The sequence below is a fragment of the Cyprinodon variegatus genome, unplaced genomic scaffold (assembly GCF_000732505.1).
Source record: "Cyprinodon variegatus isolate N-32 unplaced genomic scaffold, C_variegatus-1.0 Scaffold721, whole genome shotgun sequence".
Lineage (NCBI taxonomy): Eukaryota > Metazoa > Chordata > Actinopteri > Cyprinodontiformes > Cyprinodontidae > Cyprinodon > Cyprinodon variegatus.
The window spans coordinates 319,851-335,765 of record NW_015151174.1 but is presented as its reverse complement, the minus strand read 5'-3'; the positions used below and the strand labels follow the sequence as shown (position 1 = coordinate 335,765).

Here is a 15,915-nt window from a genome sequence, read left to right as displayed (position 1 = left end):
TCTCTGCGTTTCAGACAGTGTTTACTCCCTGGACCACATCATCAAATAGGAGAAGCTTCAGCTGCGTGAAGCGGACTACCCACTGACGTGAAAAAAACTCAGCAAATACACTGAATGGTTGCAGCTTCTTTAGTGCAGGTTTGTGCATTTAAAATGCTCATTTTTAAAAATAAAAAGTAAATAAATAAATAAAAAGATCATATGTGCTGCTGTTGTTTCTGAGATATTAATGATTATTTTTTAGGTCATCCAGAGGTCAACTATCCCCCCATTAAGCTCTGAACTGAATCAAAATGATCTAGCCTACTTTTTCAGTGCCACTTCATTTGTGCAGGTAAAACTTTTGTTTGTGCTAATCTGGTTTTTAAGATAGAAGTTTTTTTTAATTACCTTACAGGCGTTAGTGCTGTGCTTGTTTGCTAATATAAAGTTATTGCATAACATCACATGTCATTCCTGTGCTGGTACTGAATATAACAGTGGGCACGTTGACTTTATTTAGTGGCTGGAATTATTGTTTAATATTTTGTACCAGTAGACCTGCCGTTACCCCTGGCAACTCCATATAAGTGTTGTGATTTCATAGAAAAGTTCAGCTGGTCTTAATTTCAGCGATCACCACTCAGCTCTCTCCATGCAGCGCTGCTGTTTTACATCACCTAGGCTCTATCTAGCAGCACGAGGTGAGATCGGAGCAGTGAAGGCCCTCACACATGCAGTTCACATAGTAATTCTATGTGAATCCATGTTTGCCACAGCCACCGTGCCCAGTCTGAATACACTATAAAAACATAGCCTCCTTGGTGGAGGTGATAAAGCATATCCAGAAAAGAACATTGACCCTATTGTGAAATATAGAGGAGGCTCTGTTATGTTGTGGGTCTTCTATGGGCCCTGAGCTAAATCCTACTAAGCATCATTGGAAGGAGCTGAAACATGCAGTTTGGAAAAAGTAGCCTTAAAACCTTAGACAACTGGAGCAGTTTGCTGATCAGGGTGAATCTAAAAACCTGCTGAGAGGAGCAGTAGTGTCACTAAGAGTTGCAGGAATGATTTGATTGCAGTGATGCCTCAAAAGGTTGTGTAAAAAAAGATTAAGTTAAGGGTATACCATATGTTTTGTCCAAGTCTGTTTCCTGAGTTTATTATTTTAAATCCTTCTGTTGAATTATTTAATGACAACATATTTTGTATAAGTCTAAGTGAAGCATGGCTGAAAAGCAATATTTGACTTTCATTTGTTTATTTTTCCTATAATTTTTATTTGTTATTACTTTTGCCATTGTGTGTTTTTCTTTCACTAAATGAGGGGTACCAACAATTTTCACATGGGATATTTCTAATTAAAAACATGGTGATTCACCAAAATCAAAACTACCAGCCCAATTCATTCAATTTATTATAATATTAGATTAAAAAAACACATTCACATATTTATCATAAACAAAGGAAATATTTTATTAATAGTTGGAATTAAGATTTAATCACTAAACTGAGATCTAAGTATTTAGGTTCCTCTAAAGCAAAAGCAACACACTTGAGAATTAATAATATCTATTCATGTAAAAATGTACATGAATAGATATTATTAATACACATGGCAATACTTGCATATTGTTTGAACATATAGAAACGCCTGACCACCTATTCCTTCTTTGTGGAACTGTAAAAAAGCTTCTGGAGAGATTTGCAGATGTAGGTATTTGATACATTTTCATCATTTCATCATTCCAATAAATTCTTTATTGTTTATTTTTCTAACCAGGGTATGTTAAAATCTGTTAATATATTGTTTACAAAAAGAAATATAGAAAAATATTGCAGTTATATCCCCCAAACGCCAGAGGTCACTTTAGTACCGTTAATGTAAAAATCTGTTCATGTGTCGTTTACAAAAGACAAAAAAAATATATTGCAGTCATATCACCCAAACGCCAGAGGTCGCTGTGGTCCTTCGTGTTTGGTCATTTTGATGAAGGCGCTAAAACGAGCGGAAGCTCTAAGGTAAAGAAGTAAACATACAATGGGGTTCGAAAATGAGAAAATCGTCCCAGAATTATCCGAAGCAGATGGAAATATCAGCTTTTCTGAAGTCACCACCGTCGCCTCGGGGATGATGCTTGACTTCCTGTTTGTGACTTTGTGTCGAAACTTCAAAGCAGGAAACTTTGATGAGTTCAATGAAACTCTGTTAGTTTTTAAGGGTGAGTAATTCCTCACACAAACAAAAAAAAAATCAATTGGAAATCGGTTAAAAATATAATTGTGCTGTGCCTGCAAGAAGTCTAAAACATGCTTTAAAAAAATAAAACTTTTAGTGCTTGTTTTGCTATACATTGTGCCGTATATTGAGTAGTTTTTACGTTCGGTGTAGAAAATGCGTGCCTTTTATTATAAATACAGGATTTATAAAATGCTGTATAATAAATCCTGTTCTTAACTCTTTAGTTAATATCTATATTTTTGCCCTTTTAGCTCTTTCTGAGTGTGAATCTCTTCAAGCTGCAGTCAATGATGAGAAGTCCATGATATGTGCATTTTTAGCAAGAGTCATGCATGGAAAGCAGCTGGGTGAGTTTAAAACTATACTAATAGTTTTATTTCTGGTTAAAATATGGATTTTTTTTTTTTTTTTGTCTCAGCGGGCTTTTTTATGGTTTTCTTGCTTGATGAACTTTGTAAAAGTTTTCCTTTTTTAAGGTTTTCCATTAACCATGAAAGATGAATACAGAGAGCTGCTCTGTTTGGGAATTAATTTTATGTTTTTTTATTTCTTTTTTTTCCTAGATGTCTTGTTTGAGGAAGATGAGTCTGTAATGCCCCTCATGTCTGCTGCCACAGTTTGGGCAAATTTACAGCACACTGTGGGAGATGAAGATTTATTCAAACGCATCAATGTTCACCTGTTGGTCCAGGTAATTTTCCATCTTTTTAGGGTTTGCTCTCAGTTCACATCACTGCCTCTGTAGCTAAACACATTTAAAGAAATAGATATGTCTAATTATCATTCCTAATTTGAGATGCACCTTGCTCTAGGCTGTGGCTGCCTGCTTGGAAAACGGCCGGATATCTTCAGCCTCCTCTGTCATCAAGTGGTTTGAAAAAAGAAACAAATTCCCTCAGGTCTGTTTATTTTTCTTAACTTCTTTTTAAAATATTGTTTAGAGATTTTGTTCCTTTTCTTTTTCACTTTGTATCCTAACATAACTTTTTGTTCCCTTGTCTTTACTGATTCCTGACAACAACGTCAACTGAAACAGAATTTGAGAGTCAAGCTCTCAGTTATTGTCAAAAAGATGGAAACGCACCACCCATTCCTCATGAGCCACAGCTATGACCACCTGCGTGAGACAATACAGTCCTTCTTGGATAACTACCTAAAAAAGAATCCGTCTGACTTCCTCGTCAAGGTTGGATGTTCATGAAACTTAGTGCTTTGTGTAAAATGAGATCTCTGTGTTTACCCCCCTAAGCTTTGTCTACCCCGATTCTTACCTGAGAATCATCATCCATAAAAATAACGCTAACATTTTTATGTCATGTGTGATAAAATGAGACTGTCCTTCCTGCCAACTCTGACTGTTGGAGTAAATCCTACAGGGAAATCTGGCATAAAGTACAAATGTGAACAGCTGCTCAAATTTTCACCAATTCTGATGTTTATGTGGGAAATTGACCTGAAGCAGAAAACATGTCAATAAATGAAACTGATTTAAGCTTGTATATTTGGAGGTTTTTATTGTGAAGAAAACAAACAGCTTCATCAAGCTTCACATTACATTTTAATCAGATTTGCTTCACTGGAGGGAAGGAAAGCAATATTTCAGAAGGCAAAGCACCTGATTTACCTTCATAAATTAATAATTCCTTTAACAGAGGAGGTGGGAAATCCAACCCAAAAAGAAAGGACATTTCTTCATATAATTTATTTTGTATTTGTTCTTATTTCGTATGCAATATTATCATTACATTACTGTACTGCTGTTTTCCACAGCCACTGTGTCATTTTGATCCACAGAGGCTTAGACTTTCATTATTGTAATGATTATTGGGTTTCCTCTCTGTGTGGCGATCTCATACTGTGAGATGATTTTATTTCAGAGTTTGACTTTTTCTCCCATCAGTTGTTAAAACCTAAAAAGAATATTCTAGGCTTAGTGGAGCACATTTTGGACACTGAAAAATATGTGCAGCCCTCCTGCTAATTTCAAAGTGTTTCAAAGTATCTGTGTTTTAGAGGTTGGACTTAAATTAGCTCAGAAATTTCCACCAAATGTCTCTGCTTCTCTTTGTGGTTATCAGCAAGTGTGTATTGCTAATTATCTTCAGAGTTCAGCTTCTTGTTAACATAATGTCAGAGAGGCCAAATCAAAATTAGTTTGCATTTTACTGGTTGAAGAAATCCCTCAAACTAGTTAAATAAAGTCCTTCAAACTGTTAAAATAACAGCTTTAGCAGTATATAATAATACACAGCTTCACTTCTAATGAATGCTGCTTATCACCACAAATACCTGATGCCTGTTGTTAAGTACAGTGGTGGAGGGTTGATGATGTGGGCTTCATTTTCCGATTCTTTGATCTTGTTATAGCTAGAATTAACTGCCAGCCGTTTTTATTATTTGAGGTTCTTTTTGTTTAACTTGCAGGTGATCGGACGTTGCTCCTGTAAGACAGGCCAACAACAACCTTACCGACTCCCAATTACAGAGGCGTGGGCCAGTTTCAGTTCAATTTGCATGTTTTCAAAGCAATAACAAGGCTTTTAATTTGGCTATTCTATAAGGCCTGACTTTTTCAATTGAGAAAGCTTTCTGGTTGGGAAGCTAAATATCTTCAAAGTCCAGTTTTGTTTTTAAATTTCTTTGGAATGACTATGACCTGGATGACTGAGAATCTTCACCAGCATTTTTATTCAAATTTTTCAGAGATTTGAGAGATTTATGTTGCCCGTTAGATTTCTTTTAGTTCAACTTTGGATCATTTATTTAGCAAAAATACGTTGTTTTTTTTTATAATTTTGAAGTAGATAGTAATATTAAAAAGTAATAATATTAGAACATTTATATATAGAATGATTCTGCCTATAATTCTAAACAAATACCCGCATCTAATGAATGTTTATCTCTCCATCAGGCAGCTACAAAGCTCGTCCAATCCTCCCAAAACAATAAGGATTCAAAGCCAGTCTTTGTGGAAAGCAGTGCCCTCCCAGAACAGCCCCATGAAATGGAAAAAAAGAATAAAAAGTAAGCATATGTGTTTTTTTTTTTTTTGTTGTTGTTGTTGTTGTTTTTTTGTTTTTGTTTTTTTTTAACATTCAGTTGAAATCATCAAAGTTATTTTGACTTTAAACCATGGAGAGAATTAAGGGTAAATAGCAAGGAGGCCCTCCACCCTCAAAGGCTTGGATCTTATTGGAAGAATTGGTCAGAAATAGCAGTGGAAAAATCTGAAGAAAAGAAATCTGCAACAAAACAAAGTTGTTTGTTGTAACACCAGTAACATTTGGTCTTAGTGTCGTCTTATAAAGGAATGTATTTATGTTTTCTTGTGTTTTGGTAAAATATGGTGTCGTATATTTTCAGTCCCAGTCTGAACCAACTTGTTGCTTTAATAAAAGTAACTGAAAATCTGCATGTAGTATTAAAATGTTTAACCTTGCTTTGGTTATTTTGGTAAAAAAAAGTTACAAAGGAGTTCTTACTTTTGTAGTTTTTGTTCAGATCTTACTCAAGAAAAGTGAATTCTTAGTTTTATAAGCTTGATATGTTGTCAACTACAACTTATTTTGAAGCGTGTAGTAAAAATAAATTCTCTCTCACTTCCGCAGACCAAAACGCAAACTGTTCTCTACTAAGACTACTGACATGTGGATGCCTGATACCATGGCGACGCCCTGCGTTTCCCTCAGACGACTCTCCAGAAATGGTATCTCCTTCTCGTCTGTTGTCTTATAGCTTGTTTATCAAAAATTTGAAATATACATTCCCAGCATATTTTGTGACCAAAGCTAAAGATCTTTAAACTGTTCACCATCAGAGTTATGTCAACTGATGACAAGGTGTTTGGACACCCCCAAGTTAGAAAAGAATGAAAAACAGAAGAAAAGGAAAACACCTAAGGTATGTTAAATAAGAAAACTCACCCTGTTTCTAATTCATGGTTTCTAAAATAAAATTGCTTATTTGAATTAATCATTTAGAAGAAGGAAAATACATATACAGATTCTAAGTTTGTGTCCTGTCCTTTTTTTCCTATTTTTATTTTATTTTTTTAGAAATGGAATGCTCAGCTGGACAGATACCTTAAAGAGGGAGTCAGACGTCACGGACGGGGGAAATGGGCTCAAATCTTATTGGATTATGACTTTGAAGGACGCACTGGGACCATGCTGAAGGACCGCTGGAGAGTTCTGCTGAGGGCAAACAAAGTCGACTGAAAAGAAACATGTCTCCTTCCTCTCATTTCTGCCTGTATGATGTAGCAGTTTGTATATAACAATCCCCCACAGATCAAAGATTTTTTGTTTTATTTTCTGAAGAGTTTCCCTCAAAGTTAAGCTGTTGTTGTATTTTTTTAAATATATGTATAAAAATGTGATAAATGTGAAAGATGGTTTTTGTTATATTTTGTTGCACATTGGCCTTTTAAACTGTAAAACTGCAAATTAAACCTGCTGCTCATTGCTGCCTCTAACTCTTTTACTATGTTCCACAAGGGGGCGCCAAAGACAAAATATTACAAACCTGGCTTTTATAACTATGCTGGAAATTTTAGATTTTTTTTTTTTGTTTTTTTTTTTTGGAGTTATTAAATAAAAAAGGAAAACTAAAATCTAGCTGTACAGTTGTTTTGATTCTAACATCTAGAGGAAATGCTTTATTCTTTGAGGTGATTTCTATGCTTTTCATTATGCAGATCTCAGTCTGTTGGAGAACATCCTTTGATGTTCTGAGTATTTAAATTCAGCGGCTGATCCGGGCTGTGGTTTGTGAAGGTCAGGTGAAGATGAAGTTGTGTTGTGTTGGACAAGTGCACTGTGGAGTTTTCTGGATCTTCCTCCATGTCCCTCTGCAGTGCGGGTTCCCCACTGCCTGCCAGTCAAGCAAAGTCTCTCTGCAACACAGTTACATGATAATTAGAACATTTCTGTCATTTGCTTTTGTCTATTAAGAGTTTCTGTCAAAAATGGTTGTACACTTATTTGCACAAATCCCTGAAATGGATGGTTATCTGCTTTTAGTTAATTTATTTACGACTCATGATTCACAGGATGAATTAATTATACTGAATACAGTTTAATGTTTATTTTGATGTAGAAAAAAACAAAACAATTTCCTTCAAAAGCTTAGTGTTGTTTTTTGCTTTTTTTTTTTATTAAGCCCACCCTCTAACAATATCAACATATTTCAACAATCTGTGTCAGATGATATGATCTTTGTTTGGCAGTTCAGAAATCCACCAATTAACATTAAACCTGTAAACTGGAAGCTGAGGAAATGCCAGTGTTACTCCACATTTGAGAGAAATAAAAAAGAAAGAAGCAGCTACTACAAAACAGACATCTTGGTAGCTGGAATTTGCACACATGGATGAGTTAAAACACCTTCTAGTGAGAGAGGCTTATGATCAGCCCACAAAGACTGAACTATTTTAAAACTAATAGCGTGAAGCAAGGTGGTGGTTGCATCATGCTGTGGAGCAAAAGTTAATCAACAGCTGCACACGTCAAAGTGTTTTAACTGCACAAATGATCTTTTTATTGTGGGAGAAATAAAACAGGCTTCTACAGAGTATTTCAGTTTGGTTGTGACCTTGGCTCTATTGAAAAGATGTAAATTGGCTCAGTTCAAACTATTTAAATCATTTTTACCAGCCCTGCAAATAAATACCCAGATTTATTTATTTTTTTTAATTATGCAGGGGATAAATGCTTATGGATATTTGAAACCATTATGAGAGATTGCTTTAGTATTGATAATACTAGTTTGTATTTATGCATTGGATCCTTGGATTGATCAGAGGCGCAGCCATAACATTTTTATAAGGGTGGCCAGGCACTAACCAATGTATACTGAGGGGTGGCCAAAAGTGGATAGGCACCAGAACCTCAGGGTCAATCTACATAGTTCAACTGGGAACAAACACAACGTCCACATTTCTAAATAAAGACATCCTATACTTTTTCTACAGCCTTTGCTAACAAATAGATGCATATATTTAAACATCCGTCTAGATAAAAGGTATAGTGAATCAAATTCTTTGAGGTTTGAGTTCTGGAGCGAACATCTTTTCCATCGTCATTACTTACCTTACTTTTATCAATATCATTCTACATTAAATTGATATTTACAAGTACTAATATCTACATAAATTGATAATTGAATAGGTTTTTATTAAAATAGTTATTTACAGTATCTATGATTTCACTGAAGACTGTTAGATGACTTGCAGGGACATTATTTTCTCTTTACCTCATATAACACAAAATCTAGTTCTGAAAGAGCCTGAATTGTGTACTAATCATCTCTAATGTTGGTATATTGATGTGCATAATTGACCACAGTGTTTTTGTTGTCAAGTAATTGTTTATATATATAAAATTAAAATGTTTTGAATACTTCAGAGAAAAAAAATGGTAGGGGTGGCCAATGATTGGCTAAGGGTGACCATGGCAACCCCTGCCCCCCCATCTAGCTCCGCCCCTGAGATTGATTAGATAAATAAAGTCAAAGCCCAGTTCTCTTGAAAGTTTGCAAATGTTTTTATCAATTCACCCTTCAAAATGATTGTGAGCCCAAAACTGGTGTGACATTGCTGTCCATTTCACCAGAACTGTATGTTTACAATATGTCTGTAAAACCTAATGTATAAAAACACATGAAATAGTTTCCTACTTGTCTGCTTCTTGGCCATCTCCCTGGCAGCTACTGTTTCGCAAGGCAGGTGGTTCACACGCCACACACACTTTAAAGCCTTCAGTTATGTAGCGCATCCAGTGTGTGTGAGGCCGGTTCTCCACTGTGCAGTGTGGCGTCCGGGACTCCAGTTTAAACTCCACACAGAACCTGATTGAAATCAGGGAAAAGGTTGTGGAAGATGCATAAAAAACATTCACATTAGAATAAAATAGGAAACAAATTTCTCTAACACGTGGTCAATGTGTAGTTGTGATAACATCCCTCTCCTTTACACAACCCTACCCTCACTGATAGACCTTTCACACTGGTGAAGATTTAGTTTCTAAAGAACCGTCTCTCTGCACTGCTGTATAAATGTTATAATCTACAGCCAGTTGGGCAAACAATGATAACTCATTTCAATGAAACAAAGTTGATTTACATGTTTATATTACAGGATTATATACTGCATCCATGAGAGTATTTAACTTCACATAGCTTGATTTAAAAGTCACCGTGAGTCATGAGTACTTTGAAGTTCGATGAAACTCACCCGGCCTCTAGGGGGTTTCCATAGCTGTCATGTTTGGGCCTTCTGTTGCCAAACTTCATGCTGGTGATGAATGCTGGGCCTTACAAGAGAAACTACTTCAGATTTGGTTTCACAGTTAACTCATTAATGGACTGTAAAATACAGGACATAGAGATAACGTTAGTTTACACAAATTAGCCTTTCATGTTGCCTTATTAGGTAGATTTTAACAGTTTAATTAAATGTTCCTTTTTCAGAGTTGAATGGATAATCCAACAATCGAGTTAAATGTTTTAGAAAAGCAAGAGCTGTTTGTGCAAGTTTCATTTTATTATTGATTTTCTTTTATAGCATAAAACACAAACATCTAACAAGTTAGAGCTTCCAGTTGTGTCGAAGTTAAAACCACCAAACTGCTGATTGACGTAAAATCAAAGATTGACAAAGAGTCTATTTCTACATTCAGTCCAGCTAATGAAAACTTGTTTATGTGAACTTTGTTAAAAGAGAAAACAGATGACTTATATAAATAGATACATAAGATTTCTCCTTCTTTAAAAAAAAAATACTCTGCCATTTAGGTTTTAAAATTAAGGAAATAAAATGTGCCAAAAGAGCATAAACACATTCTTAAACAAACATTATTTAAGTTTTAACTGAAAAATGTCTATAATTAGCCTTTTAATTTACCCTTTACAGCTAAAACATTGTTTGATGAGCAGAAAGAGCCTGGTTCTGCCAGAGGCTTCTTCCCAATGGGGAGTTTTTTTCTCTCCACTGTCGCTCCATGCTTGCTCATCATGGACAGGTTCTCTCAACCTGTGTTATCCAACTGGACTTCCATCTTCCAGGTCCCTGACTGAAGCTCTAGTATCAGCTCACGCAGTCCACTGGATCTCCCCATAAAGCTCAGCAGACCGTCTCATTAACCAGTAGTCTACAGACTAACCAACTTCATCTATCTCCACTCCACTACAAGTTTCAGGCCTGGGGGGGGAATAGCTCTATTCTTTGCTCCTGTTCATGCAAATTAAGTGCTATGTTTCCTGCCGAGGTCTGGGCGCCAAAGAAAAAGTAATTGTTTAAATACATTTGTAATTGTCTTCTCTCTTTGTGTGAGTTTTTCAGATTGAATGTAGATTTGGTCAGCTGGCATCAATCCGAGTCATTGTGTTTATGTCACACGTGACTATTAGCTCCATAATCATTTTACGCAAACCACAAGGAAACAATTATATTATTATACTATTTAAATGTTTATTAACAGCTCTCCATCACACAAAGAACACAAGATCAAAAAGATAACACTCTAAAATACTATGGTTACATTAAACTGCATCAATAGATATGAAAATGCAGAGGCACCATGCTTTTACTTTGAGCTAAAGGCAGGGTGCCCTGCCTAAGGCTTGGGCTGCTCCTGATCTCTGAACCAACAGTGTCTCATAAGAAGGTATGATAGAAAAGCTTAGATGTTTGATGATAGGACAAAATCTGGGGCTACAACATGAAAATTATCATCATAGTTTTAGATCCAAACAAATATGGATGTGTGCTTTCGGCCATTTTCCCTTTTTTGCCATTTAAATGATTGGTGACCTGTCTCGGATGCACCCACCTCTCATACAACGTACGTTGAAGATAGAGAGCAGCCCTATTTGAAATAGTTGGGTTTTACCTAAAAGTCTGTTTTTTGCTTATTATTTGTCAACTTAAATTTACTACAAATTCTAGTAAGAGAACATCTGTCTATCAGTGTGGCATCTTGTTTATTGGTATAAATAAAACTTTACAGCTTGCATTTTAACTAAAATTAGTGGAAAAAAATCCACAATAAATTCAAGCCCAGTTTTTTGTTGTTGTTTTTCTTGTAAAGAATTAAAGATATATTGTTAATCATGCCAACAAAGAAATTATAAAAAAAAACATCACAAAGTCCAAAATTAACATGGGCACTGAGGAAGATATGAAAATTCTTAATGTTGCTATACATACTTGTTGACAAAAAAAATCAGACAGCTGTAGACATTAAAGCAGGAAGCATTTTAAATGTGTTACATACCTGAGTGGAGTCCACAGTGGGTGCCCCTCTGGTCTCTGTACTCCCTGCACCCAGCTCTCTGCTCCAGCCAGGGACAGGGATCACCACTGTTACCGGGTTGCTGCTCTACGTGACGGACACGGACTCTGACTGATGGCTGACAGGGCTTGGCACAGCCACTCCAAAAGCTCCAGGCGCCCACAGCACAGTCCTGAGCTAAAATGTGGCCCCGACAGAATAGAAGAAAGTTATTCAGGCAGCAATAGGTCCAACCTCATTCAACCACAAAGGATTTTAGAGCAATGGAGCTAAATGTACGTTGTAACATTTAGGTCACTCTATTACTAACTCCAATTTTTAGAATGATATATTGTTTTGTTTTTTATGTTTTTTCTGTCTCTGCTACAAATAGGTTGATTGTGCAAAGTGAACACCGGTTCACTTTATGGTGCTTAATAATCAAGATTTCATGAATTCTGTGGCTACTGGCCTCTAACTCATATTAGGTACGCTCAACTTGTTTGCCTGGAACTATAATTGCTGCAACTGATTGACAGAATCACATTCTTCAAATATTTGTCCTAATGCCATTATGTGGGCCAGTCCACAGAAATAAGGCTTGGCACAAAGGCAGCTGAGGTATTTGGTGTACGCATAAGATAAAGTAGAAAAATGACAGATACTGTTCAGGAGGAGTGATCGCTGCCAGAAGAGCTGGATCGGTAAAGATTAGATCAGGATAACCATTTTCCCTCTTCTTTTTACGGTTCAACAGTTTCAGAAGATAATCAGTTCCCTGGTTATCTCATTTTAGTCTCATAAATTTAAGCTTTGAATACTACAAAAGAGTCCTCTGTGATTCTTTCACCTAAAGACAGGTCTTCATCACTCACCGGGACACTCTGTAAAATAGTCAAAGCAACAGTCCTTGGCGTTGATGCAGTCTTCGTCGCAGTAGCACGTCCCGTACGTTCGGTCCATCCTCCAGTCAGTAGACGAACATCCCATGTTTCTGCCCCTGCAACACCTCCCAGAGCAGCCACTGGTCACCAGATGCTTCCGTCCAAGATAACACAACACCATCAACCAGTAAGCCACCTCTACAGAAGATCCCCTCATGATGGGAGTCAGAGCCAAAAGTCCAGTCTGGAATTGACACTTCTGCCTCTGTGGTTGGCTTAAGGTATGAAAGGCTGTAGTCTGTAAAACATACCTAATCCTGTTTTATTGCTGACAGGCTTCTAACTGTAAGAATTAAAAAGACTCAGCAGTTCATGTTTCTTTCCCCTGTGTCCAGGTGTTCAGGTCTGCAAAAACAGCCTACAGAATAAAGCATCCAAAAGTTCCTACAGTGACCAGCCTTTCAGTCCTCATGCTGTATTTGCTTCGACTTCTTCTCAGAGCTGATTTACCTCTGGGTTTGCCAACCAAGTACCTCCCTGAAACAAGGGGAGGGGTGATCTCTTGGCTTTGGGTTTTTGTGTTCCGACTCCAGTTTCTGTTCTTTTACCTTCTTTTTTACCTGCAATAGTTTTATCTGTTTGTCCCATCCCTTCCCTTCAGAGGAGCTGTAATCCTGACACCATTTAGTGTGCCATCGCTGATCTCCAAGTCCAAAAAGAAAGGAAGGAATGTGAACATTTGGCAAGTCTCCAAATAACTGTGCTGCAGGGTCCTCAGAGGACACTAATGCCACTCTTCAGTTCTTACCTTTCTGCCCTTTTTGTCTCCCTCTTTTTTTCAGTGTTGTTCCACAAGAGCAGAGGAAGCTGAATTAAGCCAGCTGTTGTCTGGCTTTTTAGCTTTTAGAGATTTAGTTAATTTTTCTTTTCAAGAAAATAGTTAGCTGGCCAATGGTTATAATCTACCGAATCTAAACCCCAGAAATACCCTAACTTCTATTTTTATTGTATATCATCAGTACTGAGCACGTAATATGATCCTTTTATTTTTATTTCACATTGTAACTGCATCAAATGACTAAAGTGCAATCAAATATCTATGTATTTCATGATGCATCCATGTTTAGTTCATATGTTTTGGGATAAATTGTTAAAAATGTTTCAGGTTAAAATGGGCTTTGGCCTAAAAGTTACCATCTCGTGATTTTTTTTTCCATTTTGCAAACCTAATGATCAACTGACCATCTTTGGCTGATAGTTTAATGCTTAACATAAAGTTTATGAGCATCTTTCAGGGAGTGATGCTTAAGTTTTTATAAACTCTTTAATAAACAAATTTTTGTTATAATCTTGATATAGTTATTTGATGTACAAATGAGAGATATGCGGGTCCTTTAGTTCAACCTCATTTTAAGCTGGCTGCTGGAGTTACAATAATAGCTTTCAACTTCATCATAGTCTTCACCGGGTGCACACAGCATGTGTCGGAACCAGTGAATATAAAATATTTAGTGAACTCAACCTGAACTGATATCCGATGGAAGAATCATGTGCTTTTCATTTGGATGACAAGCAACACAGCTACCAAAGTGTTTTGTTCTCTTGGCTTTAATGTAGAATCCTTTTACACACACTTGCATGAGTACAGCTTGGTTCAGTCATAGTGCTGATTTGATCTCCATTGATCCGAGGAGGGAAGTTGCATAAGTTTGCATGGTGGAGGTGCAACATCAAAGCATTTGTGTTTTACATCTGACGGATTCCTAACCCTGTACCTCCTGCCCCCGGAGTGTATTTGTCTGAGATAATCAGCCTAATCATTATAACACACCCAAGTACTACGTCTTCTTGGTGTGTCTCAGCAGGAAGAACCGTATGAATGTCTCTCAAGATGTCAAACATTAATGGCATTGTGCTCTTGTGCTGATTGGCAGAATGTACCTGAGAATGAGACAAAGAGTGAGATCGATTGTATTCTGTCAAGGGTGGACCTTCACTTCTTAGATAACGCATCCCAGAAAGGGCATTGTAACTCTTCATCGCATCTCTGTGTGGAATACAATCTGAACCTCTTTGGTTGCTTTTAAAACATATGTTGAGAAACTAAAGAGGTCATCTCATCAACATGACCCGTGTTGTAAAGCTACGTTGCTAATGTGAGGTCTGAACTAGATTGTTCCCAACCATTAACATAAACCCAGATTTGAACCCAATTTTGGTCTAAAGAGTCAAAATGGTTATTGTTGCTTTCTGTATTATATAGCCTACAGCACTGTACATATGCTTGTAAAACGTCAGGTATTGGTAATGTAAAAGACTGAAACCACAATATGTCAAAAAATTATAACAACACTTTAATATCCTATCCTAGCTTCTCTTCATTTGCTTAGAGATAGGTTTGAGATCAGATTTTTCCTTATGCTCCTAGGAGAGCATTCACTCTCAATCTGCAGGTTTACTAGTGGTTCCTAGAATTTCTAAAAGTAGAATGGGAGGCAGATCTTTTAGTTATCAGGCTTCTCTCCTGTGGAACCAACTACCAGTTTTAGTCCCTGAGGCAGACACCCTGTCTACTTTTAAGGGTAGGCTTTAGACAACTTGCAAATACTTTGCTTGACATTTCCACCTTAATGGAAACTATGAAAATGTCGAGGGAGTATAGAGGGTTGAACTAGAGCTACTTACTCTGGTTATTTCTTCAAATCTACTGTTTGACATTTCCAAATGTGAGCACTTTCATTTTGTGTAATGAAGAGTTCATGCGTTTTGCTACATGTATGTAACTAGCATTTTTTTTTTGTTATTTTTCTGCAAATCTGTAATCTGGGATTTGTTTGGCATCGGCTATTTGTGTTTGCGTCCCGTAATGATGTATGAGTTAAAGTGTAGGAGGTGTAATGCTACGTTCAGACTGCACACGCTAGAGGCAGCGGCAGCAGCTAGTTTACATGCAATGGTTGACACGTGTCAAGGTGCAGCAAAAGGTCCTGCAGCGCGTTTTGAGCAGCAGGAGCAGCACGTCTGAGCAGTTGAGGCAGTGTGTCATGAGCTACAGCATCTGACGCACGTGACGTGCTGCGAAAGCGGCAGCTGCTGGAATTGGAAAAATTGAACTTTTGCTGCTGGATGCATCAACCAATCAGAAAAGCTGATCAAGGAGCTGCCAGGGAGACGTACACAGCACTGCTGATGCAGATCGCTATGATCCTCCTCCTATTAAGGCCTAAATTAACTTAGAATGTCGAAACCTGCCGGCAAAATATAATCGCTTTGATTATTCTGATGCCTGCAGTTTGGATTACGTAAGTGAAAATTGCTTTCCAGCCCCTGTGAACATTTGTAGAAAATCACGAAGAGGCAACCAGGCCAGAGGCTGCTGTTCAAGGGGTTTTCCAGGGACAAAGCACCACCGTACAACTGCTCAGGCCGTCAGTGAACGGAGGTCTGAGCGGTTCGGAGAGCGAAATTATATTTGAAGGCAGGATCGTCATCTTGATAAACTGACAGCACAGATTAGGTTTTCAGGTGGACTTTCTAA

The 15,915-nt window shown here is 37.2% G+C and overlaps 2 protein-coding genes across 2 annotated transcripts; one reads left to right on the top strand and one right to left on the bottom strand.

The window, feature by feature from the left end:
- The first annotated feature begins 1,969 nt into the window (after positions 1-1,969).
- Positions 1,970-6,509, top strand: terf1 (telomeric repeat binding factor (NIMA-interacting) 1). Its single transcript, XM_015395033.1, has 9 exons — positions 1,970-2,204; positions 2,476-2,571; positions 2,788-2,915; positions 3,037-3,123; positions 3,261-3,410; positions 5,136-5,248; positions 5,833-5,930; positions 6,042-6,124; positions 6,280-6,509. The coding sequence occupies exons 1-9, from the start codon at positions 2,024-2,026 to the stop codon at positions 6,439-6,441; spliced, it is 1,098 nt and encodes a 365-aa protein (XP_015250519.1). The 5' UTR covers positions 1,970-2,023; the 3' UTR covers positions 6,442-6,509.
- Positions 6,510-6,533: 24 nt separating this feature from the next.
- sbspon (somatomedin B and thrombospondin type 1 domain containing) lies at positions 6,534-13,072 on the bottom strand. Its single transcript, XM_015395034.1, has 5 exons — positions 12,369-13,072; positions 11,497-11,691; positions 9,456-9,534; positions 8,900-9,070; positions 6,534-7,118 (listed from the first exon to the last, which is right to left on the bottom strand). The coding sequence occupies exons 1-5, from the start codon at positions 12,592-12,594 to the stop codon at positions 7,001-7,003; spliced, it is 789 nt and encodes a 262-aa protein (XP_015250520.1). The 5' UTR covers positions 12,595-13,072; the 3' UTR covers positions 6,534-7,000.
- Positions 13,073-15,915: the final 2,843 nt, after the last annotated feature.